The sequence below is a fragment of the Electrophorus electricus genome, chromosome 19, assembly GCF_013358815.1.
Source record: "Electrophorus electricus isolate fEleEle1 chromosome 19, fEleEle1.pri, whole genome shotgun sequence".
In the NCBI taxonomy this organism is placed as follows: Eukaryota; Metazoa; Chordata; class Actinopteri; order Gymnotiformes; family Gymnotidae; genus Electrophorus; species Electrophorus electricus.
The window spans coordinates 15,929,427-15,954,426 of NC_049553.1; the positions used below are offsets into that span (position 1 = coordinate 15,929,427).

Consider the following 25,000-nt stretch of genomic DNA (forward strand, 5'->3'; position numbering starts at 1 on the left):
GTGTGTGTGTGTGTGTGTCTGTATATGTGTGTATATTGGTATATGTTTGTGTATATGTGTATATATATGTATGGGTATATATGTGTGTATATGGGTATATGTGTATATATGGGTATATGGGTATATGTGTGTGTACATGTGTATATATGTGTATGTTTGTGTGTATATGGGTATATGTGTCTGTATATGGCTATATGTGTGTATGTGTGTATATATGTGTATATGGGTATATGTGTGTATGTGAATATATGTGTGTGTATGGGTATATGTTTGTGTATATATGTGTATGGGTATATGTATGTATATGGGTATATGTCTGTGTATATGTGTATGTGTGGGTATGTGTTTGTATATATGGGTGTATGTTTGTGTATATGTGTATATGGGTATATGTGTGTGAATATGTGTATATATGTGTATATGGGATTGTGTGTGTATATATGTGTGTGTATATGGGTATATGTGTGTATGTATGTGTATATGGGTGTATGGATATATGGGTATATGTGTGTGTATATGGGTTTATGTTTGTGTAAATGTGTATATGTGTGTATGGGTATATGGGTATATGTGTGTGTATATGGGTTTATGTTTGTGTAAATGGGTATATGTGTGTATGGGTATATGGGTATATGTGTGTGTATATGGGTTTATGTTTGTGTATATGTGTATATGTGTGTATGGGTATATGGGTATATGTGTGTGTATATGGGTTTATGTTTGTGTATATGGGTATATGTGTGTATGGGTATATGGGTATATATGTGTGTATATGGGTTTATGTTTGTGTATATGGGTATATGTGTGTATGGGTATATGGGTATATGTGTGTGTATATGGGTTTATGTTTGTGTATATGGGTATATGTGTGTATGGGTATATGGGTATATGTGTGTGTATGGGTATATAGGATTGTGTTCTCTCACAGTAGTTCAGTGTTGCGTGCTGGCAAAGCTTCATGTCATCATGCCTAAGTGAGGAAGAGGAGGCTGAAGGGTAGAATGCTTTCTCCAGACTTACATCACTCAGTCCCACCTCCAGAATCTTCACACCACTCTCTTTCTCCAAGATTCTCTTCTGCTCAACTGTGTCATAGAGCGACAGACAGAGGGAGGGAGAGACAGAGAGAGGGAGAGAGAGAGAATAAGAAAATAGACAAGGCTGTGCTAGGGTTTCAGTAAAACGAGAATGATTTTGGATCTGTACAACTGCAATTTTAACAGAAATTCTGAAAGGAAAAAAGGGCTAAAACATTTGAAAGTCCACGATATGATTTATCGAGCATGCAAGTTTGTCAATAACTAATTGTAGGAACAAAATATACAAACTGACCAGGTTAATAAATATTAATTAATAATTTGGCTTTGAAAAAGCTGATCTGTAAAATATCTTTTTTTTTTCTTTCTGTAAGCAACACAGTCCACCAAACAAGACATTAAATAATGCGCTGATAGGCCATCAGGTCTGTGAACAGCTCCTTGCAATTACTGGAATCAATGCATGAACACTTGCTCTGTCTGGGTGCGCTGTTCCATAATCAAAAACGCACTTAACACAATTGGACTGTCTGGCCTTCAAACACAGGAGTATGTGCAAATGGAAGATGATTAGAGGCTTCTGCTGAAATCAAAGCCCTGTGAGCTGAGCTGGAGGTGCGGACCAGAGCAGCAAGCATGAGCCCCGTTCATCTGCCTGCGTGTTCGGCTCGTCAAGGCAAGCTTGCATAAAACATTTAAAGTAAGTCTGGATCAAAAGGTTTTTTCCAACTTACACAAAAGAGAAAATAATTAGATGCTGCAAAATCATAATTCACTTTGTTTATATGCTGAGAGCATTACAGAGAGAAAGATGGAGAGAAAGAGAAAAAGAATGAGTCAGTCTTTACTATAGAATAAGGAGAGAAGACAGAGAAGGAAAGACAGGCTTGTAGCACTGGATAGAGAGAGAGAGAGAGAGAGAGAGAGAGAGAGAGAGAGAGAGAGAGAGAGAGAAAGAGAGCTGTGGAGCAGAAAGGAGCAGGGCATTCTGGGAACAGGAGTGAGTTTTCCCAGGTGACCACTATGCTAATGAGGCCAGCTGAGGGGACAATTCTGCTCCAGTATGCTGGAAACTCTTTAATTAGAATTTTAATCTTACTAACCCCATTCCTTTGTTGTTACAGTGCATGGAATTAAATGCAACAGCCCAGACCAATCAACCAGAGAGAACTCCTCACATCAGCCCAGACCAATCAACCAGAGAGGACTCATCACATCAGCCCTGACCAATCAAACAGAGAGGACTTATCACATCAGCCCAGACCAATCAACCAGAGAGGGCTGATCATATCAGCCCAGACCAATCAACCAGAGAGAACTCATCACATCAGCCCAGACCAATCAACCAGAGAGAACTCATCACATCAGCCCAGACCAATCAACCAGAGAGGACTCATCACACTCATCATCGCAATCTCTTTTTCCTTCAAGCTTGGGTTCTCTACCAGAGGCCTGAGATCTTGAGGGTCCTTTGTAGCTTTTCCCATGACTGCACTTTTCTGGACTGAGATCTCAGATGTTGTTCCTGGAATCTGTTAGAGCCATTCTCCCAGTTAGGGAGTCACAGCTCCTAGTGCTCCAATTACCATGGGAACCACAATTGCCTTCACCCTCCACATCTTTTTTGGCTCTTCCTTTAGCGCTTGGTATTTCTCAAGCTTTTCGTGTTTCTTTTTCCTGATGTTTCCTTATCTATCACCACGGCCTTTTTCTGCTGTTTATTCCCCACTGCTATGTCCGATTGGTTAGCCTTTACCATCTAGAAGTCCCACAGGATTTCAATATGGTCTTTTTCAACCACCTTCGGGGCTGTATCCCACTTAGACCTTGGAACTTCCATCCCGTACTCAGCATGGATGTTTCTGTCCACTATACCAGCCACTTGGTTGTGGTGTTCCATGTGCGCTCTAGCATCTTGCATCCTGTTGTTATGTTCTGGATTGTCTCAGGGGCGTCTTTACACAGCCTGCATCTGGGTTCCAGCCTGGTGTGGTAGATCCCAGCCTCTATTGCTGTCCTGTTCAGAGTTTGTTCCTGTGCTGCCATGATTAGTGCCTCCGTGCTGTCTGTCCATCCAGTCATTGGTAGGATTTCTCCAGCCACTTCCACTATCTGCTGGTGAAACAGACCGGTATATCCTCCCATGATGGTTCCTGTTCCTTCTCATTTCCATCCTCCTCAGCTTTCTGCTGTCTGAGGTTCTCCCTAGCACTTTGGCACTTGGGACCATCTTCCTGGTGTATTCCTGGATCTTGTTTTTTTTTTTTTTTTTTTTCCTCCTGGATAGTGGCTCACTCAGGCCCCTTCTCTCCTCTTAGTTTACAGTCTCAGAGTGCTGGATTTGGGATGAAACCCTCTGGTCATTGTGAGTTTTCTTGTCTTGATGTCAGTGGCTTCTGTCTCCTCCTTAGGCCAGTTTATTATGCCAGCTGGGTATATGATGACTGGTACAGTGTAGTTGTTAATAGGTGTTGATTAACTAGATCTTCATCTTCCCAGTCAGCTGACTTCACAGGAGATGGCTGCTTTCTTTGTGGCCTCTTCATGATTCCCATTTGCTTGTGGGATTCCCAGGTACTAGTAACTACCCTCAGCACCTGTTATATTACCTTCTTGTAGTGTGATGCCCTCTGATCTAGCTACCTTTCTCTCTCCTTATGACCATTCAACCACACTTATCCAGTCTGAATGACATTCCGATGTCACTGCTGTAGATCTTCGAGAGATGGATTAGTGAGTCAATGTCTTGTTCACTTCTGGCATACAGCTTGATGTCAACATGTTCAGGGGGTGGCTAATGGTTGTTCCATTCTGTAGTCGGTATCTGTAGCCACTCTTGGTGATGATCTCACTGAGGGGGTTCAGGCCAATACAGAACATCAGTGGGGACAGGGCATCTCCTTGGTAAATCCCACACTTGATAGTGACTTGTGCTGTTGGTCTGAAGTTGAGCTCTAGGGTCGTCCTCCACAGCCCCACTGAGTTCTTGATGAAGGCTCTTACAGTGACTGTTGATGTTATACAGCTTCAATCATTCCAGGATCAATGTGTGGAACATTGAATCACAGGTTTTCTTTCAGTTACTCCAGGCAGTGCACAGGCTGGTCTGTGTGGTCTTACGGACCCGAGTTTTATCCACCAGTAGCTGGTGCTTGTGCTGGTGCTCCTCTGGTGTTCTGGCCTTTCTGGGCCTCGCTCATGTACAGAGCCACAGGCTTAATTATCCTAGGCAGGTTAGCAGGCAATAGCTGGATGTAACTGCCCCTTTCTGGGGGTCCTTCACAATCAGGACTGCTAGCAGCATCCATTAGCAGCTGTGCTCATGGAGTATAGTCAGCTTCTTCTGTCAGGACCTGAACCTGTACAGATCTTCATGTTTCATGCTGGTTACTGAGCCCTGTTCAGGGAGGTTGTGTGGTGTGCTCTCAGGGTCTCTATCCACTGGACATTGTTGTTGTGTGATGCCTCCTTCTCTCATATCTTTCCAGTGTTGTTCAGTCTTCATCTTTGGTGGGTCTGTTCTCATGCTGTCACTCTAACACTGAGCATACACTCTAGAGGGCTTGTAGGAGAACATCCTGTTTATTCTCCTTGTTTTTACTTCTCGTGTGTATGTATATTCCCCTCTCTCGCTGTCCCAGGTGGTCTTTTTCCTTCAAGCTCGGGTCCTTTACCAGAGACCTGGGAGCTTGAGGGTCCTGCATATCTTAACTATTCCCAGGACTGCACTCTGCTGGATGGACATTTCAGATGTTGTTCCTGGGATCTGCGGGAGCCACTCTCCCAGTTTAGGGGTTACAGGCCCTAGTGCTCCTGTTACCATGGGAACCACAGAAGCCTTCACCTTCCACATATTTTCTAGCACTTCTTTCAGCCCTTGTTACTTCTCAAGCTTTTTTTGTTTTTTGTGTTGACCTCTGACTTTGGTACAGGAGGTTTGGGGCATGAATCCTGACCAGTGGCTTCTGGGTAGCACCTTAGGCAACGTCTTTAATGCTGCTTCACTGTCGTTGTGAGTTAAAAACAAGGGTCACACCAGCTTCAATGTTGCCTGGGTCAACAGCTGGGGGACCAGACCAAGCTGATAGAAAGTAGGCTACCCCAACAAACACAAGACACTTATGAAGATATATATAGCTATATAGTCCCAACCAGCATATGAACACTGCTTTTAAGACTCAAACACACTTCAAAAACTGTTAACTCAAACATACGTTGAAAATGGCAATTTTCTTAAGAAATGTAAGATATAGAAATCTTTTCCAGACTGTGAATTTTGCCAGTGCCTAGTCTGAAAACAATGCTGCCCTATAAACAAATTTTCCATACAACCCCAATAATCCTGACATAGTTTCTCTTCATTAATCTTAGTAACATGACATGAATCAATCCGAGTTTATTTATATAGCACTTTTTACAGCAACTGTTAGCACAAAGCAGCTTTACATACAGAGCAACAGCAAGGGTATGAGCGGTGAGAAAAACCTCACAAAGGGGAAGCCATCGCACTCTGGTCCAAACCAGACGATATGAAGAGAAATAAGAATCACAAAGAAGCACAACTAAAGAATGGACAATGTAGAGGAATTATGTTGATGTTAAAATTGTGTCTGAGATGAGCACATGGCATGGCACTGATTTGGCTAGCATGTGATAGTAGAGAGTGTGAGTCATAACAGAGGTCCAGACATGATTTCTTGATTTGGTGGTTACTGGTACGCCATCAAAGATGTACTTCGTAGCATTAGGTTGAGGACTCTCTATTTCCAGTACCAGGCAGAACCAACATGGCCTTACTGTTGTACCACTAAAACTGTTCAGTGTAGATGTTGGTAAACAAGGAGCAAGAACTCATCCACACTTGGACCTTTGAAAATGCTTGGTGGAAAAATGTAATGCGTATTATGCCCTTGAAAAGTTCCTCCAAAACATCCAAAATAACAAAACTGACTTTTTGTACTTATCAATATGCTTGAATTTCCCAGACATGAGTTCAGCCCAGTTCTGCCCTAAACTGCAATGCCAATGGTGACTCACCACTGGGAAATCTGTCATCTTTGTAGTCTAGAATTAGGTTTCGTATTTATAGTCTAGGGTGAGGTGTAATCTGGGTCTCGCAAATGGTCCCTACAATTACTGCTTAAGACCTTTAAGATCTTTAAGAGCTTTCTTTCTGCACACTATATGATCATCAACCACTTTATTCAACTGTTTTGTTACGTACAGCTATCTAAAAAGTGCATATTATATTGTCAGGTATGGACAGGCGTGGACAGGCATGGACAGGCATGGATAGACAGGTGTGGACAGTTTGTTGTATTTCTTGGGTACCTTCATCACACCTTTCGACATTTCTGATAGCTGGCTGGTGTTTCTCTGTGAGGCCTTTGGATCTTCTCCATGGAGGATTCTGCTCCATGATGGTGTTCATCTAGTAGCCAAGCATCTCCAGTATCACTGTTGCTGTGGCGTATATCAGCTGGTTGGTCTCTGTGATGTCACAGTAGGGATTGTCTTTAGGGCTGCATTCACATCTTTCAGCAGCCTTTCAGGCACTTCACTTGGTCTTGGTAATCTGTCTGTCTTAGACATGGTTTCCAGTCTTGGGCAGCAGGTGGCTTGGTGGTTAGCATGTTTGCCCCTTAGTGCCAGGACCTGGGGTTTGAGTCCCTTTCTGGGTGGAGTTTCTATGTCCTCTATGTGGACAGTCCAAAAACATGGAGTTCAGGTTAATTGGATACTTTAAATTTTCTTGTGTGCATTTCCAGTGATGGTTGGTGCTCTGTGTATGTATATCCAGTGGTGGTTGGTGCTGTGTGTGTGTGTCCAGTGGTGGTTGGTGTTCTGTGTGTGTGTGTCCAGTGGTGTTTGGTGTTCTGTCCTGGTCTTAACTTTCTCCCCTGCGCTTTCTGATTGAGAATACGCTGTGTGTAGATTGGCTGCTGCTTCTCATTGGTGTGTGAGTGTAAAAGCTGATTCCTGGGCTTGGTCTTACATTATGTAATGCATTCATGTAATCTGCTTACTATTCAAGCACTTATTGACTCCTGTAAATAGCTGTACACTAAATCATCATTTTAAACAGATTGAACGTTTCGACTAGCTAAGGGCATCAGTAGAATTAGAAGGCAAACCCTAACAGTGCTACCTTATCTGTACAGATGTCATGTAAGAAGTTGTGTAGGGTGGTTACTACGTTAACTCCTATGTTAACTGAGTCTGGGATCTGTACAGATGGAGATGGCTCCACATATGTCCTCACCATAGAAACAATTTTTTTCATATAATTAGAGACAGAAACCCATATATTTTCAAGCAAAATGTTCACTGACCAGTCGGGGCACTCAGCACAGCAGGGATACTGGCATGGGGGTAGGTTCTTCATGCCAATACCAGTGTAGTTGCTACATGAGTCAAACTCACTGTGGTGTTGCTGTGGTTTTTATAGGTGTCAGTGTCACTGTAGTGTTGATGTAGTTACTACAGGTGTCAGTGTCACTGTAGTGTTGATGTAGTTACTACAGCTGTCAGTGTCACTGTAGTGTTGATGTAGTTGCTACAGGTGTCAGTGTCACTGTAGTGTTGATGTAGTTGCTACAGGTGTCAGTGTCACTGTAGTGTTGATGTAGTTGCTACAGGTGTCAGTGTCACTGTAGTGTTGATGTAGTTGCTACAGGTGTCAGTGTCACTGTAGTGTTGATGTAGTTGCTACAGGTGTCAGTGTCACTGTAGTGTTGATGTAGTTGCTACAGGTGTCAGTGTCACTGTAGTGTTGATGTAGTTGCTACAGGTGTCAGTGTCACTGTAGTGTTGATGTAGTTGCTACAGGTGTCAGTGTCACTGTAGTGTTGATGTAGTTGCTACAGGTGTCAGTGTCACTGTAGTGTTGATGTAGTTGCTACAGGTGTCAGTGTCACTGTAGTGTTGATGTAGTTGCTACAGGTGTCAGTGTCACTGTAGTGTTGATGTAGTTACTACAGGTGTCAGTGTCACTGTAGTGTTGATGTAGTTACTACAGGTGTCAGTGTCACTGTAGTGTTGATGTAGTTGCTACAGGTGTCAGTGTCACTGCTCGGTCACAGACTGTGAAGGCTTCAGAGATGCAGTCAGACTCAGATCAGACTGTGAAAGCCTCAGAGGTGCCGTCAGACTCAGATCAGACTACAGAGTGCAGGATTTAGCATGCCATCAAAGCTGTCAGAAGGCACTTTAAATGTAAATGAGACTACAGACAGAAGCAGGCAGTGTTTGGCTCTCTCCTGGGAATAAGACAGAGAAAAAGAAAAGTGGTTGGTGGATGAGAGAGGAACAAGAGGGACAGGGAGCGAGAGAAAGAAGGAAGGAGGGAGAGAGTGGGAGGGAGAGAAAAAGAAGGAGAGATAGTGAGTGGGAGGGAAATTTCTGAAATTTTGTTTTGGAAAATGCATCATGCGGGAGAACTGTGTAGAGAGTATGGGTGAGGAGTGTGGGTAGTATGAGTGAGGAGTGTGTGTAGTATGAGTGAGGAGTGTGTGTAGTACGGGTCAGTAGTGTGTGTAGTATGAGTGAGGAGTGTGTGTAGTACGGGTCAGTAGTATGAGTGAGGAGTGTGTGTAGTATGAGTGAGGAGTGTGTGTAGTATGAGTGAGGAGTGTGTGTAGTACGGGTCAGTAGTGTGTGTAGTACGGGTCAGTAGTGTGTGTAGTATGAGTGAGTAGTGGATTTCAATGCAGCTCATGCTGGTGTATGATGCATCATCTCAGAACTTGAAAGGCATAGCTGAGTGTTTTAGCACTGCTGCTAACATCAAAAGAGCAGTGAGACAAAGGACTGACAAGAGTGGTCACCCACGTGAGACACGTGTTCCTGTAAGAGACGTCACCCACGTGAGACGTGTTCCTGCAAGAGACGTCACCCACGTGAGACGTGTTCCTGTAAGAGACGTCACCCACGTGAGACGTGTTCCTGCAAGAGACGTCACCCACGTGAGACGTGTTCCTGCAAGAGACGTCACCCACGTGAGACACGTGTTCCTGCAAGAGACGTCACCCACGTGAGACACGTGTTCCTGTAAGAGACGTCACCCACGTGAGATACGTGTTCCTGTAAGAGACATCTAACATCTAACCCAGTCCAAGCACAGGAGGGCAGTTTCCCTTTCATGAGGATTTCGATCACTATATGGATTTGCCTTCCATTGCTAAGTATACGCACACAGCCTCTTCCTATTTTCTGTTTTGTTTAGTGTAAATTGTCTTGACTTCCCCATTATTCCAGACAGCCCATGAAAACACAGTTGTCAAACTTGATTTTCAAGTCATTTCTCAAGTTGTGGCTAATTACATCTCAGTCAGAATAATTTTGTTTCTGACGAGCATTTTTCTGTGTTGCAGCTGACGCTGTCGTCCCCCCATCACAGTGTCATAACACCTCCGATCCAAACAGCGCCCTTTGGGCAGCCATCAAATATTTACAGCCAACCTACTGCTGCTGAGAGGCAGCGTCCAGGCGAGCACCCACTCCTGCCTGGTGTGGAGAGGTACGTCCACGTGCCGTAGGGAAGCTGCTTACTGTATCGCTCTGTCTCAATCATTGTCTTTGTCTAGCCACTATAATAGAACAGTCTGGGATACTGCAGCACACCCAGTGTGAACACCACACTACTTTTAATTCATTTTCACAGTTCCAAAAATGTTTCTATGGTGACGACATATGTGGAGCCATCTCCATCTGTACAGGAGCCCAGACTCAGCAGCACACTGAGAATGTGATGGGAGTTAATGTAGTAACCACCCTACACAACTTTTTAAGGTAGCACTGTTAGGGTTTGCCTTCTAATTCTACTGATGCTTTAGCTAGTCGAAACGTTCAATCTGTTTAAAATGATGATTCAGTGTACAGCTATTTACAGGAGTGAATAAGTGCTTGAATAGTAAGCAGATTACATGAATGTATTACATAATGTAAGACCAAGCCCAGGAATCAGCTTTTACACTCACACACCAATGAGAAGCGGCAGCCAATCTACACACAGCGTATTCTCAATCAGAAAGCGCAGGGAAGAAAGTGAAGACCAGGACAGAGCACCAAACACTACTGGACACACGGACACACACACACACACACACAGAACACCAACCACCACTGGACACACACACACACACACACACAGAACACCAACCACCACTGGACACACACACACACACACACACACACAGCACCAACCACCACTGGATATATGCACCAACCATCACTGTAAATACATACAAGAAAATTTAGAGTATCCAATCAACCTTAACTCCATGTTTTTGGACTGTCCACGTAGAGGACATAGAAAACTCCATCCAGATAGGGACTTAAACCCCAGATCCTGGCACTAAGGGGCAAACATGCTAACCACCAAGCCACCTGCTGCCCAAGACTGGAAACCATGTCTAAGACAGACAGATTACCAAGACCAAGTGAAGTGCCTGAAAGGCTGCTGAAAGATGTGAATGCAGCCGTAAAGACAATTCCTACTGTGACATCACAGAGACCAACCAGCTGATATACGCCACAGCAACAGTGATACTGGAGATGCTTGGCTACTAGATGAACACCATCATGGAGCAGAATCCTCCATGGAGAAGATCCAAAGGCCTCACAGAGAAACACCAGCCAGCTATCAGAAATGTTGAAAGGTGTGATGAAGGTACTCAAGAAGTACAACAAACTGTCCACACCTGTCCATACCTGTCCATGCTTGACCATGCCTCTCCATGCCTCTCCATGCCTGTCCATACCTGTCCATACCTGTCTATAGCTGAGGCCTTGGAGACTGCCAAACAAAGATTAATGGCTCTGGCTGCTCAACATACTTGAGTTAAGATACTATGCAGGAGACTTACTCTCCCAGGCCTCTGGTAGATGACCTAAGATTGAAGGAAAGACCACCCAGAGGGCAAGATTTTACATTTACTTTTAAGTAAATAAGACCTTTACATACATTAGTGAAATCCTTTTTATGTTTAGATCACTACTACTCAGTAAATTATAAAAATTATTCTAAAAGTAATAGGCATTGCTAAACATGTCTTTCTACTCAAAATGACTGGAAATCTCATTATTATCACTGGATATCTCAGTGTTATTACCGAATATCAGTGTTATCACTGGATATCTCAGTGTTATTACTGGATATCTAAGTGTTATTACTGGATATCTCAGTGTCATTACTGGATAACAGTGTTATCACTGGATATATCAGTGTCATTACTGGATAACAGTGTTATCACTGGATATTTCAGTGTTATTACTGGATATCTCAGTGTCATTACTGGATAACAGTGTTATCACTGGATATCTCAGTGTTATTACTGGATAACAGTGTTATCACTGGATATCTCAGTGTTATTACTGGATATCTCAGTGTCATTACTGGATATCTCAATGCCATTACTGGATAACAGTGTTATCACTGGATATCTCAGTGTTATTACTGGATATCTCAGTGTCATTACTGGATAACAGTGTTATCACTGGATATCTCAGTGTTATCACTGGATATCTCAGTGTTATTACTGGATAACAGTGTTATCACTGGATATCTCAGTGTTATTACTGGATAACAGTGTTATCACTGGATATCTCAGTGTTATTATTGGATATCTCAATGCCATTACTGGATAACAGTGTTATTACTGGATATCTCAATGCCATTACTGGATATCTCAGTGTCATTACTGGATAACAGTGTTATCACTGGATATCTCAGTGTCATTTGTAAGTGATAAAGCATCATGCTGGTCAAAGGGGGCTGTCAAACTCTGCATGCTGCATTTATTTCCATGGCAACTGATTTGATGCACAGACAGATATGGGAGGAATGTTGGGGGTGGTGTTGACTAGACTAAAGGTGGGAAAACTGCACTCAGTGCAGGGTGTTGTATGTTCCAAAGGAATTAAAAACTAGGTGTGATGACACCAGATCAAGCAAATTTGGCTCCGGAGTACAAGAGTGCAGTGCGGAATATGACTAGACATTTTAGACTTTGTGACGGGACAAGTAAGGCCAGACGCTCGCGGATGTAGATAGATAGGTTTATTTTGTTCCAACTTCGTGATGGGTGAACAAGCCAGGGTCAAAACCAGAAAAGCCAAGACAGGGGTAATCCAAATCATATAGGTAAACAGTCCGAGTCCAAAAACCAAAGAGCAATAACAAACCAGGCAAACTTTAGAAAAGGGGTAGGCAAAAATCAGTAGTCCGGAGAGCAAAAAACACAATCGAAACACGGGAAAGCAGTCAAGGAAATAACGCTCGGTATGCACAGTCAAAGCTAGTGGCAATACTTCACAATGCTGGTGAGGTCTCAGCAGGGTTATATACAGGCGGGGAGTAGAACACAGGTGCTGTCAATATTCCAGTGACGAGGATCTGAATGAATGTGTATGATTGGATGAGGCCTTGGCCTTGTGACGAACGGCATGTTGGGTGCTGGAGTGAGCTTGGAGTTCGGTCCACATGACAGACATTCATTCATTCATTCACTCTTTGGTCTTAAATAAATAGGTCAGACCAGCCCTGATTCCCTGATCTTCCCATCACTGTCCTGATTCCCTGATCTTCCCATCGCTGTCTTTATTCCCTGATCTTCCCATCACTCTCCTGATTCCCTGATCTTCCCATCACTCTCCTGATTCCCTGATCTTCCCATCACTGTCCCAAATCCCTGATCTTCACATCACCCTCCTGATTCCCTAATCTTCCCATCATTGTCCTGATTCCCTGATCTTCCCATCACTCTCCCGTTCACCAAGGGTTGCACATGCCCTGTCTGGAGCACTGTGGATGTTCTGTTTCCAAAGACTTAAGCATTTCTGCTGAGAGAATTGAAAGCCATAGACGGCACATCACATGAGATTGGTTGATACTGACTCACACTTGATTGAATGATACTGACTCATGCCTGATTGAATGATACTGACTCACATCTGATTGGATGATACTGTCTCATGCCTGATTGGATGATACTGACTCATGCCTGATTGGATGATATTGATTCATGCCTGACTTTGCTGTTGAGACTGAGGCTTGACATCAGTAGTATGTGCTCTCTATCTCCCTCTCTTGCACTCTCTCTCTCTCAATCTGTAATTCTCCCTCTCTCTCCCTCTCGCTCTTACACTCCCGCTCCATCTCTCCCTCAATTTATCACTTTTCCTGTCTCCCTTTTTTTTCTTTTTTGATCTCTCCCTCTCTCTCTCCTTCTCCATCTCTTTCCCTCACCTTTGTTCAGAATCTGCCCTCAGAATGTCACAACATTTGAAGGACTTTTCAAATGGTTGCCTTTTGTGACTTTTGAGAATGACAATGAAAAAGTCAACACTAAACAGTATCTGATCAAAGTCACACAAGACATGGGAACATTGAGTAATTTTATACTCCAGGAATGAGAGATACACAGTAGCATGCAGCATTTCCTTATGATTGCTACTTTAGACATCAAAATAATTTTGAATTATTTTGAAAATTACACTCAAACATATTTAGTAGTTGAATATTTGGATAAGTGCATCCATAAACCACTTTATTAGTAACACCAAACTTTTACTTTCATCCACAGGCTACTTTATCAGGTTCATATGTGTTACAGGTACATTCTGTAGGTGCACAATTACAGACTATAGGTGCACAATTACCAACAACAGGTGCACAACTACAGACTATAAGTGCACAAATACTGGCAATAGGTGTACAATTACAGGTTATAGGTCCACAATTACAGATATTAAAGAGAATATGCAGAATTACAAACTATAGGTGCTTAATTACCAACAACAGGTTCACAATTATAGACTATAGGTGCACAATTACAGACAATAGGTGTGTAAATACAGCGTATAAGTTCATAATTACAAACTATAGTGCACAGTTACAGAATATAGATGCACAATTACAGGATATAGTGCACAATTAACAACTATAGGTTCACAGATACAGACTATAGCTGCACAGATACAGACTATAGGTGTACAGATACAGACTATAGGCTCACTGATACAGACTATATGCTCACTGATACAGACTATAGGCTCACAGATACAGACTACAGGCTCACTGATACAGACTACAGGCTCACTGATACAAACTATAGGCTCACTGATACAGACTATATGTGCACAGATACAGACTGTAGACTCACTAATACAGACTATAGGTGTACAGATACAGTCTATAGCTGCACAGATACAGACTATAGGTGTACAGATACAGACTATAGGTGTACAGATACAGACTATAGCTGCACAGATACAGACTATAGGCTCACTGATTCAGACTATAGGCTCACTGATACACACTATAGGCTCACAGATACAGACTACAGGCTCACTGATACAAACTATAGGCTCACTGATACAGACTATACGTGCACAGATACAGACTGTAGACTCACTAATACAGACTATAGGCTCACAAATACAGACTATAGGCTCATTGATACAGACTATAGATGTACAGATAGAGACTATAAGCTCACCGATACAGACAATAGGTGCACAAATACAGACTATAGGCTCATTGATACAGACTACAGGTATACAGATACAGACTATAGGCTCACTGATACAGGCTATCTTTGCAACGAGAGGAGCAAACGCGCTGGATCTCGTTTACACAAACATCTCTGGTGCGTACCAGGCGGAGCCCTGCCCCCATCTTGGATACTCTGATCACATGTCTGTAATGTTGATTCCTGCATATAGACCGATCATCAGATGCTCCAAACCGCTTCTGAAACAGGTGAGAACCTGGCCAGCAGGAGCCATCTCTGCTCTTCAGGACTGTTTTGAGCAGACGACTTGGATCACGTTCAAGGAGGCTGCTACTGACGGTGGCACTGTTAACCTGGAAGAGTATACAACATCAGTGACTGGCTACATCAGCAAGTGCATTGATGATGTTACTGTCTCCAAGACCATCACCACACGCCCCAACCAGAAGCCATGGATGACTGCTGAGGTGCGCATGCTACTGAGGACCCATGACTCAGCCTTCAGAACAGGTGACAGAGAGGCTCTCAGAAAAGCGAGAGCCAAACTGTCACGTGCGATCAGGGAAGCAAAGCGTGCACACGCACAGAGGATCCATGGACACTTCAAAGACACTGGTGACACACGGCGCATGTGGGAGGGCATTCAGGCCATTACTAACTACAGGAAAACATCACCTTCCTGTGACATTGATGCCATCCTCCCAGATACACTGAATGACTTCTATGCACGGTTTGAAGCACAGAACAACGTTGCAGCAGAAAAGTCCTTCCCTCCGCAAAATGACCAGGTGCTGTGCCTGACGGCGGCTGATGTGAGGCGTACTCTGCGTGGAGTTAACCCACGGAAAGCTGCTGGACCAGACAACATCCCAGGTCGTGTGCTCAGAGAATGTGCTGACCAGCTTGCAGATGTCCTGACAGACATCTTCAATATCTCTTTGAGCTGCGCTGTGGTCCCAACATACTTCAAGACTACCACCATCGTCCCCGTGCCTAAGAAGCCCACGGTGTCGTGTCTCAACGACTACCGTCCCATCGCACTCACATCCATCATCATGAAGTGCTTCGAGAGACTCGTCATGAGACACATCAAGACCCAGCTTCCCCCTTCTCTGGACCCCCTGCAGTTTGCGTACCGCTCCAACCGCTCTACAGATGATGCCATCTCTACCACAGTTCATCTGGCACTCACACATCTGGATAAAAAGGGTGCCTACATAAGAATGCTGTTCATAGACTTCAGTTCAGCATTCAACACCATTGTTCCTCAGCATCTGATTGGAAAGTTGATCTTACTGGGCTTGAACACCTCCCTCTGCAACTGGATCCTGGATTTCTTGACTGGTAGACCTCAGTCAGCCCGGATAGGGAGCAGCACTTCCAACACCACCACACTGAGTACTGGTGCTCCCCAGGGCAGCGTACTCAGCCCTCTGCTGTTCACACTGCTGACTCATGACTGTGCAGCGATGCACAGCTCCAACCACATCATCAAGTTCGCTGATGACACGACCGCGGTGGGTCTCATCAACAAAGACAACAAATCAGCATACAGAGAGGAGGTGCGAGAACTGGTGAGCTGGTATAAGGTCAACAACCTGTATCTGAATGTTGACAAGACAAAAGAAATGGTTGTTGACTTCAGGAGAGCAAGGCGAGATCACTCCCTGCTTGCCATCAACAGCTCCTCAGTGGAGATCATCAAGAACATCATGTTCCTTGGTGTTCACTTAGCGGAGAACCTCACCTGGACCCTGAACACCAGTTCCATCACCAAGAGAGCCCAGCAATGTCTTTACTTCCTTCGGAAGTTGAGGGAAGCCCATCTCCCATCACCCATCCTCACTACCTTCTATAGAGGTACTGTAGAGAGCATCCTGAGCAGCTGCATCATTACCTGGTTTGGGAACTGCACCGCCTTTGACCACAAGACCTTCCAGAGAATAGTGAGAACAGCTGAGAAGATCATTGGGGTCTCTCTTCCCTCCATCACGAACATCTACCTAACACGCTGCATCCGGAAAGCCACCAACATTGTGAAAGACCCCACACACCCCTCACATGAACTGTTCACCCTTTTGCCATCTGGAAGAAGGTACCGCAGCATCCAGTCCCGCACCTCCAGACTGTGCAACAGCTTCTTCCCAGAAGCCATTAGACTCCTGAACTCTGGCTAACTCCAATTCCAATTCAGATTCCAAAAATGGGCACTTTTATACACACACACATACACTCATGCTTATACACAGTCACACACACACACACACACACACACACACACACACACACACACACACATATCTATACACACACTCACACATTGTTTTGCATCAGACTAGTGCTGAAGTCAAACCTCACACAAATAAAGTATGCACTCCTGTTGCAGTCTTGCACATTATCCTACTTGCTGCTAGAGTACTGTACTAAACCAGCACTGTACTCTGAACTGTTCTGGCTGCTACCGGTGACTGCTATGTTCAGGGTAGCATGTCACTGACTCTTATGCACAACTCACTTTACATATGCCCAGTACTGTGTACTGCACTAAATAATTGCATTGTCTACTCATTTTGTATTTGTCCTGTTCTGTATTTATTATTGTTTATTTAATGTTTATTTAATGACATTTTTGTACTATATTGGACTGTTTGCACTTGTGTAGCATGTTGTCTGTTGCACTGTTGTTTTGTGCTGCACCATGGTACTGGAGGAACATTGTCTCGTTTTTGTTGTGTACTTGTATATAGCTGAAATGACAATAAAACCTGTTTGAATTTTGAACTTGAACTATAGGTGCACAAATACAGACTATAAACTCACAGAAACAGACTATAGCCTCACTGATACAGACTATATGTGCATAGATACAGATGATAGCCTCACTGATACAGACAATACATGCACAAATACAGACTACAGGCTCACAGATACAGACTATACGTGCACAGATACAGACTGTAGACTCACAGATACAGACTACAGGCTCACTGATACAGACTATAGGCTCATTGATACAAACTATAGGCTCACTGATACAGACTATAGGTGCACAAAAAGACTAAAGACTCACTGATACAGACATAGGTGCACAAATACAGACTATAGGTTCACTAATACAGACTATAGGTGCATAAATACAGACTATAGGCTCACTTCTACAGACTACAGGCTCACAGATAGAGAATATAGGCTCACTGATACAGAGTACAGGCTAACTGATAAAGACTATCGGAGTACAGATACAGACTATAGGCTCACAGATACAGACTATAGGCTCATTGATACAGACTACAGGCGCACAAATACAGACAACAGGCTCACTGATACAGAGTATAGGTCTATAGATACAGCCTATAGGTGCACAGATATAGACTATAGGCTCACGGATACAGACTATAGGTGCACAGATACAGACTATAGGCTCACTGATTCAGGCTATAGGTGCACAGATACAGACTATAAGAACACTGATACAGAATATAGGTGCACAAATACAAACTATAGTCACTGATATAGACTACAGGCTCACAGATACAGACAACAGGCTCACTGATACAGACTATAGGTGTACAGATACAGCCTATAGATTCACAGATACAGACTATAGGCTCACTGATACAGACTATAGGTGCACAGATACAGACTATAAGATCACTGATACAGACTAAAGGTGCAAAGTTTCAAAGCCCTACGGCTGCCCACAGTTCATCACTCACCCACTGACCTGCGCATTTCTGGTCAGATTCTGAAGACAGAGCCACTGTTAACCACTAATGACACAGCAGGATGCTCACATGGTACTGACATGGTATTGACATGATAGTATCATGATTATGACATTGTTATAAAATGGTATTGAAATGGTCTTGACATAGTGAAATGGTACTGACATGGTTGTGGGTGTTCAGATAGTAACAGCCACAATCCCTGGGCACTATTCTCTCTAAATATATTATATATATTCTCTATAAATATATTATATATATTCTCTATAAATATATTATATATATTCACTATAAATGTGTTATATAGTTGGTGACAGTTATACTTTAGCTTTATATGCTATATTAGAAATATTCTGAAATCATTAACTTTTCTATACACATTGGAATTTGCCAAAGAGTATAATGGAAATAATTTAATAATGACATTCCTGTGTCTCACATTTATTTCCCCCCCAAAAAAAGAAGCAATATTTCCTGTGTACATGTATTTCCTGATTTCAACTGTAACCTCCTTCTCCTGCACAGCTCCCCTTTCTTTGTGTTCTCGTCTTTCTGGACGTTTTAATGCTGTTGCCTTTCTTTAGGGAAGTGGTAGCTCAGTGGTTAAGTTGAGAAGGTTGCTGGTTCAAGTCCCACCACTGCTAATGCCACTTTTGGGCCCCTGAGCAACACCCTCAACCCTCCAGCTGCTTTGGATAAGCATGTCTTTGTGGTGTTGTTTTTGCTGTGTTGTGCTGCAGTCACATGAGCTTTCCTGGATCGTGATATGTTTCTGAAACTGAAGTGGGACCTTTTAAACAGGGTCACAGTGTTTGGACTTGATTCTCAGCGTACGACTGTAAGGACTTTGTGTGGTACGGTTACTGTGTGTCCCAGGGGGCACCAGGACTGTGGGGGTGGATGTCGAAGGGAACAAAGAGACCAAATGAGTCATATAGTGATGGCAGCAGAATGCCACTCTGCACACGTACTCAAAACAAGTGGACTGGAATGCAGTGTGTGTGACACACTGTTAGATCAATTAGTAGCACGTCTGAGTGGTGGTGGCACACCCACACACACCCACACACACCCACACACACCTACACATGCTCTCGCTCACCCACGCACGGCCACACTCACTCACACTTACTCACTCATACCCACGCATGCTTACGCACACCCATGCACACCCACGCAGGGCCCCACTCGCTCACTCCTACCTACTCACACCCACGCACGGCCACACACACCCACACACACCTACACATGCTCTCGCTCACCCACGCACGGCCACACTCACTCACACTTACTCACTCATACCCACGCATGCTTACGCACACCCACGCACACCCACGCAGGGCCCCACTCGCTCACTCCTACCTACTCACACCCACGCACACCCACACACACCCACACACACCTACACATGCTCTCGCTCACCCACGCACGGCCACACTCACACTTACTCACTCATACCCACGCATGCTTACGCACACCCATGCACACCCACGCAGGGCCCCACTCGCTCACTCCTACCTACTCACACCCACGCACACCCACACACACCCACACACACCTACACATGCTCTCGCTCACCCACACACGGCCACACTCACTCACACTTACTCACTCATACCCACGCATGCTTACGCACACCCATGCACACCCACGCAGGGCCCCACTCGCTCACTCCTACCTACTCACACCCACGCACGGCCACACACACCCACACACACCTACACATGCTCTCGCTCACCCACGCACGGCCACACTCACTCACACTTACTCACTCATACCCACGCATGCTTACGCACACCCATGCACACCCACGCAGGGCCCCACTCGCTCACTCCTACCTACTCACACCCACGCACACCCACACACACCCACACACACCTACACATGCTCTCGCTCACCCACGCACGGCCACACTCACTCACACTTACTCACTCATACCCACGCATGCTTACGCACACCCATGCACACCCACGCAGGGACCCACTCGCTCACTCCTACCTACTCACACCCACGCACGGCCACACACACCCACACACACCTACACATGCTCTCGCTCACCCACGCACGGCCACACTCACTCACACTTACTCACTCATACCCACGCATGCTTACGTACACCCACGCAGGGCCCCACTCGCTCACTCCTACCTACTCACACCCACGCACACCCACACACACCCACACACACCTACACATGCTCTCGCTCACCCACGCACGGCCACACTCACTCACACTTACTCACTCATACCCACGCATGCTTACGCACACCCATGCACACCCACGCACGGTCACACTCACCGATGCACACTCACGCTCACCTCCCACTCGATCCAGACCTCTGCCACACTGCACTGAGACAGAGCTCACACCTGCACCAACACACACATTAAACCTGAACATGTACTAACACATCACTGAGCCAGGAGGAGAGAGAAAGCAAAGGATAGCAAGAGAAAGAGAGAGAGAAAGAGAGAGAGAAAGAAAGAGAGCTGCTTGATGGATGATCCACTTGTCAATTTTTCATACTCAACCAGCCTGGAGGAATGCTGAATCTCTCTAAAAATAAATGATTCCAACATTCTTGCCATGCAGAGGAACTGCTGCTGTGACCTATTGGTTAGAGCAATTCCTTCCCCCAAGTGCAGTAGTTAGAAATGCATTACATTAATGTGTCCTGTACTGAAAGGCAGGAGAAGGTGTGTTTAGGGTCACGCCATTGCCAGATCTGCAATTACACATCCATAAATTCACACACTTCTGATGCCTCATTCCTGGGCAGACAAAGAAATGTCCATAAATTCAAGTGGAGCTACTTCACGTCTCAAAGAAAAGCACAAGAGATCAATCCCCCTGAACGACAATGGCGACTTCGAACTGAGTGGGCTTTGATGAACCTGAGAGACCAAGTCAAAGCAGAAGGCCTTCTGTCAACAATGGAACATGACAGAGAGAGAAAGAGAGAGAGAGATAAGGGGAAGAATGAAGATAGAGAAGGTGAAAGAGAGAGATGAAAGGAGGGAGAGCGAAAGAACGGCCGTGCGATGGGGACGGGAGACAGATTGGGTGTGGACACACAGGCTGGGTCCTCCCTGCAGACACAGATCCTTCACAGACATGCAGAAGGTTACTGGGAGCAGAATAGTGCAGACGTTAGTCTGGCTGGAACAGGAACCACCACCTTTCAGAAGCACAACAACCAACTCAGCTCACAAATAAAACCACACACCACCCAGCTCTATGGAAAATGAGTGTGTGTGTGTGTGTGTGTGTGTGTGTGTGTGTGTGTGTGTGTGTGTGTGTGTGTGTGTGTGTGTGTGTGTGTGTGTGTGTGGATAAGTGTCCACTCTCATTTCCCCAGTACACTAACGGTTGTCAGAATCGTTTTTTTAGCTGATGCTGAAACGCTTTGAAATCTATTTCACGCCCCATCCAGCAGGCTGAGTTATTAGCATTTCGCTCCCTTATCTCAGGTTGCAATCGATACCTGATTGGCCCAGCTGGGACGGGGCTCAGGACACACTACCTGATTGACTTAAACATCTCTGGCAAGCCGTGCATGCTGGAAGGTTTGAGGTCATGTCCACCGTGGACCAGCTGTGGACACTGTCCTCATCTCCAGCTCCCTGCACCAATCACTTCAAATAAAAACTATTTTCAAATCAACTTTCCACTTTTATTTCTTTTCACCTTATTCATACGGCCGCTCACAGCATTCAGCATCCATTTGTGTGTGCACACACACACGCACACACACACACAGCTGATTAATAGGCTGTGGCTTCTGTAATAGTGTGGTTAAATGCTTGTAGGAGGAGAGTGTCAGGCATTAGATGGCATTCCACACATCCTTCTGTCCAGCACTGATGAACTGACAGCACACACACACACACTCTCAGTATGGCTGCATTAGTCAACCCAGCTCTAACTCTAATTGTGATCATAAGGCACCAGCTCGCTCAGTCTGCAGGAATGGAGGTCGAATCTGCTGGAGCCCTCAAACTCTCCTCTCATAAAGACCACAGTCCTTTACTGAGGTGAGTTCTCGCTCCAGCAGCGCTGAACATGTGATGTGCTTTAGAATGTGATGGGTAGCAATGCAATGTAAAAGCCTACCAAGTGATGTAAACATCACTGGAAAGGCCTACCATGTGAAGTAAAGTCATACCATGTGATGTAACAACGCTGTAGAGTCCTACCATCACTGTAATGTCCTACCATGTGATGTAAACTCCTACTATGTGATGTAAACATCACTATAAAGTCCTATCATGTGATGTAAACATCACTGTAAAATCCTAACAAGTGACAAACATCACTGTAAAGTCCTACCATGTAATGTAAAGTCCTACCTCGTTATGTAGCATGTTTCCAAAGACTCTCTGGTTGCAGGACACACATTATAGCAATATATAATCTATTAACCAACACCTGTCACTAAAGGACTTATTCTAATAGTTAATAGTCTTTATTTAACTCATTTAAACATCAAGTCACTCTCAAGACATCAGACCCTTTCTTCATATTGAAGTTCCAGTGAGGTGAGCTGTAATCATTATTCAGATCAGCTGGTCAGGCTGCATGGGTGTGTGTGTGTGTGTGTGTGTGTGTGTGTGTGTGTGTGTGTGTGTGTGTGTCTGTCTGAGTTGGCCTGGCTGCGTATGTGTGAGCTGGTCAGGCTGTGTGTGTCAGAGCTGGTCAGGCTGTGTGTGCATGTGTGTGTGCATGCATGCATGCGTGCATGTGTGTGTGAGCTGGTCAGGCTGTGTGTGTGTGAGTGTGTGTGAACTGTTCAGGCTGTGTGTGTCAGAGCTGGTCAGACTGTGTGTGCGTGTGTATGAGCTCATATCCTGGTCCTTTGCTCTGTATGTTGGTCTAGCGATCTGCTTAGGTGGAACTGCTTCAAAGGGGCAAACTTACAATGGGATTAACCTACAGATACATCAGATACACAGTTAGAGAGTGTGTGTGTGTGTGTGTGTGTGTGTGTGTGTGTGTGTGTGTGTGTGTGTGTGTGTGTGTGTGTGTATGAGACTGATAAAAACATCTGGCAGTGTGCCAACTCATGGGAAGACTCGCTCTGGGGCACACACATATAAACACACATTCCCCCACATTTATGCTTGGGCATATCTTGACACACAAGCACGTGCGCACACACACACACACACACACACACACACACACACACACACACACACACACACACAGCCTGACCAGCTCTCTCACACACACACACACACACACACACACTCCCTGCTGTGTATAGCTCTACCTGTCACTTTAGCAGCAAATTATCGTCCAGACTCACACTCTGCCTCATCTCCTGTAGGAGGCCTAATTAGCACAGACTAACATTATTGCTCACACACACACACACACACACACACACACACACACACACACACACACACACATCCCTTCTCCTTCTCCTCTCTCTCTCTCATACACACACAATCACACACAACTATCATTCTCTCTCTCTCTTTCTCACATGCATCCCCCCAAACAGACACTTACACAAAACACAGACACATATACACACACAAGCACAAAACTCTCGCTCTCTCTCTCACACACACACTGACAAAGGCACACAACACATCTACATCACCCTCTTTCATGGTTCTGTGTGCACATGCTGAGCGATTACTGATAGCACACGTCTAGTTCGAGTCTTGTCGGGGACCTAACAGAGGTCTAGGAGGAAGGGATGCCAACGCTCCTCACTCATGTGTCCTGCGTAACACCTCCCCTGTTCTTCAGTCACACACATCCAGCCCTAAACATGATTAAAAAACCCAGCAGAAAACTCCAGACCATAATCCCACTGTACACAATCAAACTGGGAATGTGTAAACATAGTCATAGATTGTCATGAGTTGAAAAAAGTTTCAAATGACTAATTTCACAGCAATGAACTAATCCAACGCTCTAAAAGGCAAACAAGTTCTAATAACCAGAAATCTCCCTGGACACACATGATCAGCCTCCTTCTTCTTTGGGCTCTGTCTTCCTTCTTGTCTCTCGTCTTTTTGTCCCTCACGGATTTTCTTGTGACACCAGGATAAAACTCCCAGTCATTCCAAAGCCTTGTTAGTTCGGCCAGAGAGCTGCTGCCCTCTCCGCGCTGCACAAGTCTCAGTTCATGTTTCCTAAATAACCTCCCCCTGAAAATCCGATCGATTTGGATAGAAACATCACCAAGGCAACATCAAAGCCACAGAGCTGTCTGTGGCTGCTTCATTACTGAGCCATATGTGTCTGATTCCAGGAAATGCACTTGGATGCCAGTTGTGTCTCTCTCCCTCCAGGAGTCATGAAGCTCAGTGGGAGGGACGCCATTTTGGCTCAGCCGGCAGCAGTGGGAGGGAGGCCATTTTGGCTCAGGCAGCAGCAGTGGGAGGTGCAGAACAGGATTGAGGCTGCACATGCTCAGTGGAGCACAGCACCTGCACTCTGTCTGACAGCACTATGTCTGAGTCATTAAGTGAAAATGATTCCTCGTATAAACCTCCACAATAGATGTGGTCAGATATATGAGACATCAATGCTCTGGGCCATTAGACAGATAGAGAGCCCTTTATTGACGCCTGAGGGGGATTGTTTTGTCACTGCAGTGTACAAGACACATTAGTGACAGAGGACACAACACAGGGTCCTACAAGGATAACAGACAAGTGATTAGCAGGTATATGGTGTATGATGACAAAGTGATTAGTTGGTT

The 25,000-nt window shown here is 44.8% G+C and overlaps 1 protein-coding gene across 4 annotated transcripts in view; it reads right to left on the reverse strand.

The window, feature by feature from the left end:
* The window catches only part of ptprn2 (protein tyrosine phosphatase receptor type N2), a 221,094-nt gene that overhangs the window by 98,764 nt on the left and 97,330 nt on the right, over window positions 1-25,000 (reverse strand). For all 4 annotated transcript variants that reach the window (XR_004775270.1, XM_035519849.1, XM_035519850.1 and 1 more), the window contains exon 12: window positions 1,021-1,085. Coding sequence is in view for 3 of the 4 variants with exons in the window: in XM_035519849.1 (XP_035375742.1) it covers window positions 1,021-1,085 (65 nt within the window). In the remaining variant the exon portion in view is untranslated. The remainder of the gene's footprint in view (window positions 1-1,020; window positions 1,086-25,000) is intronic.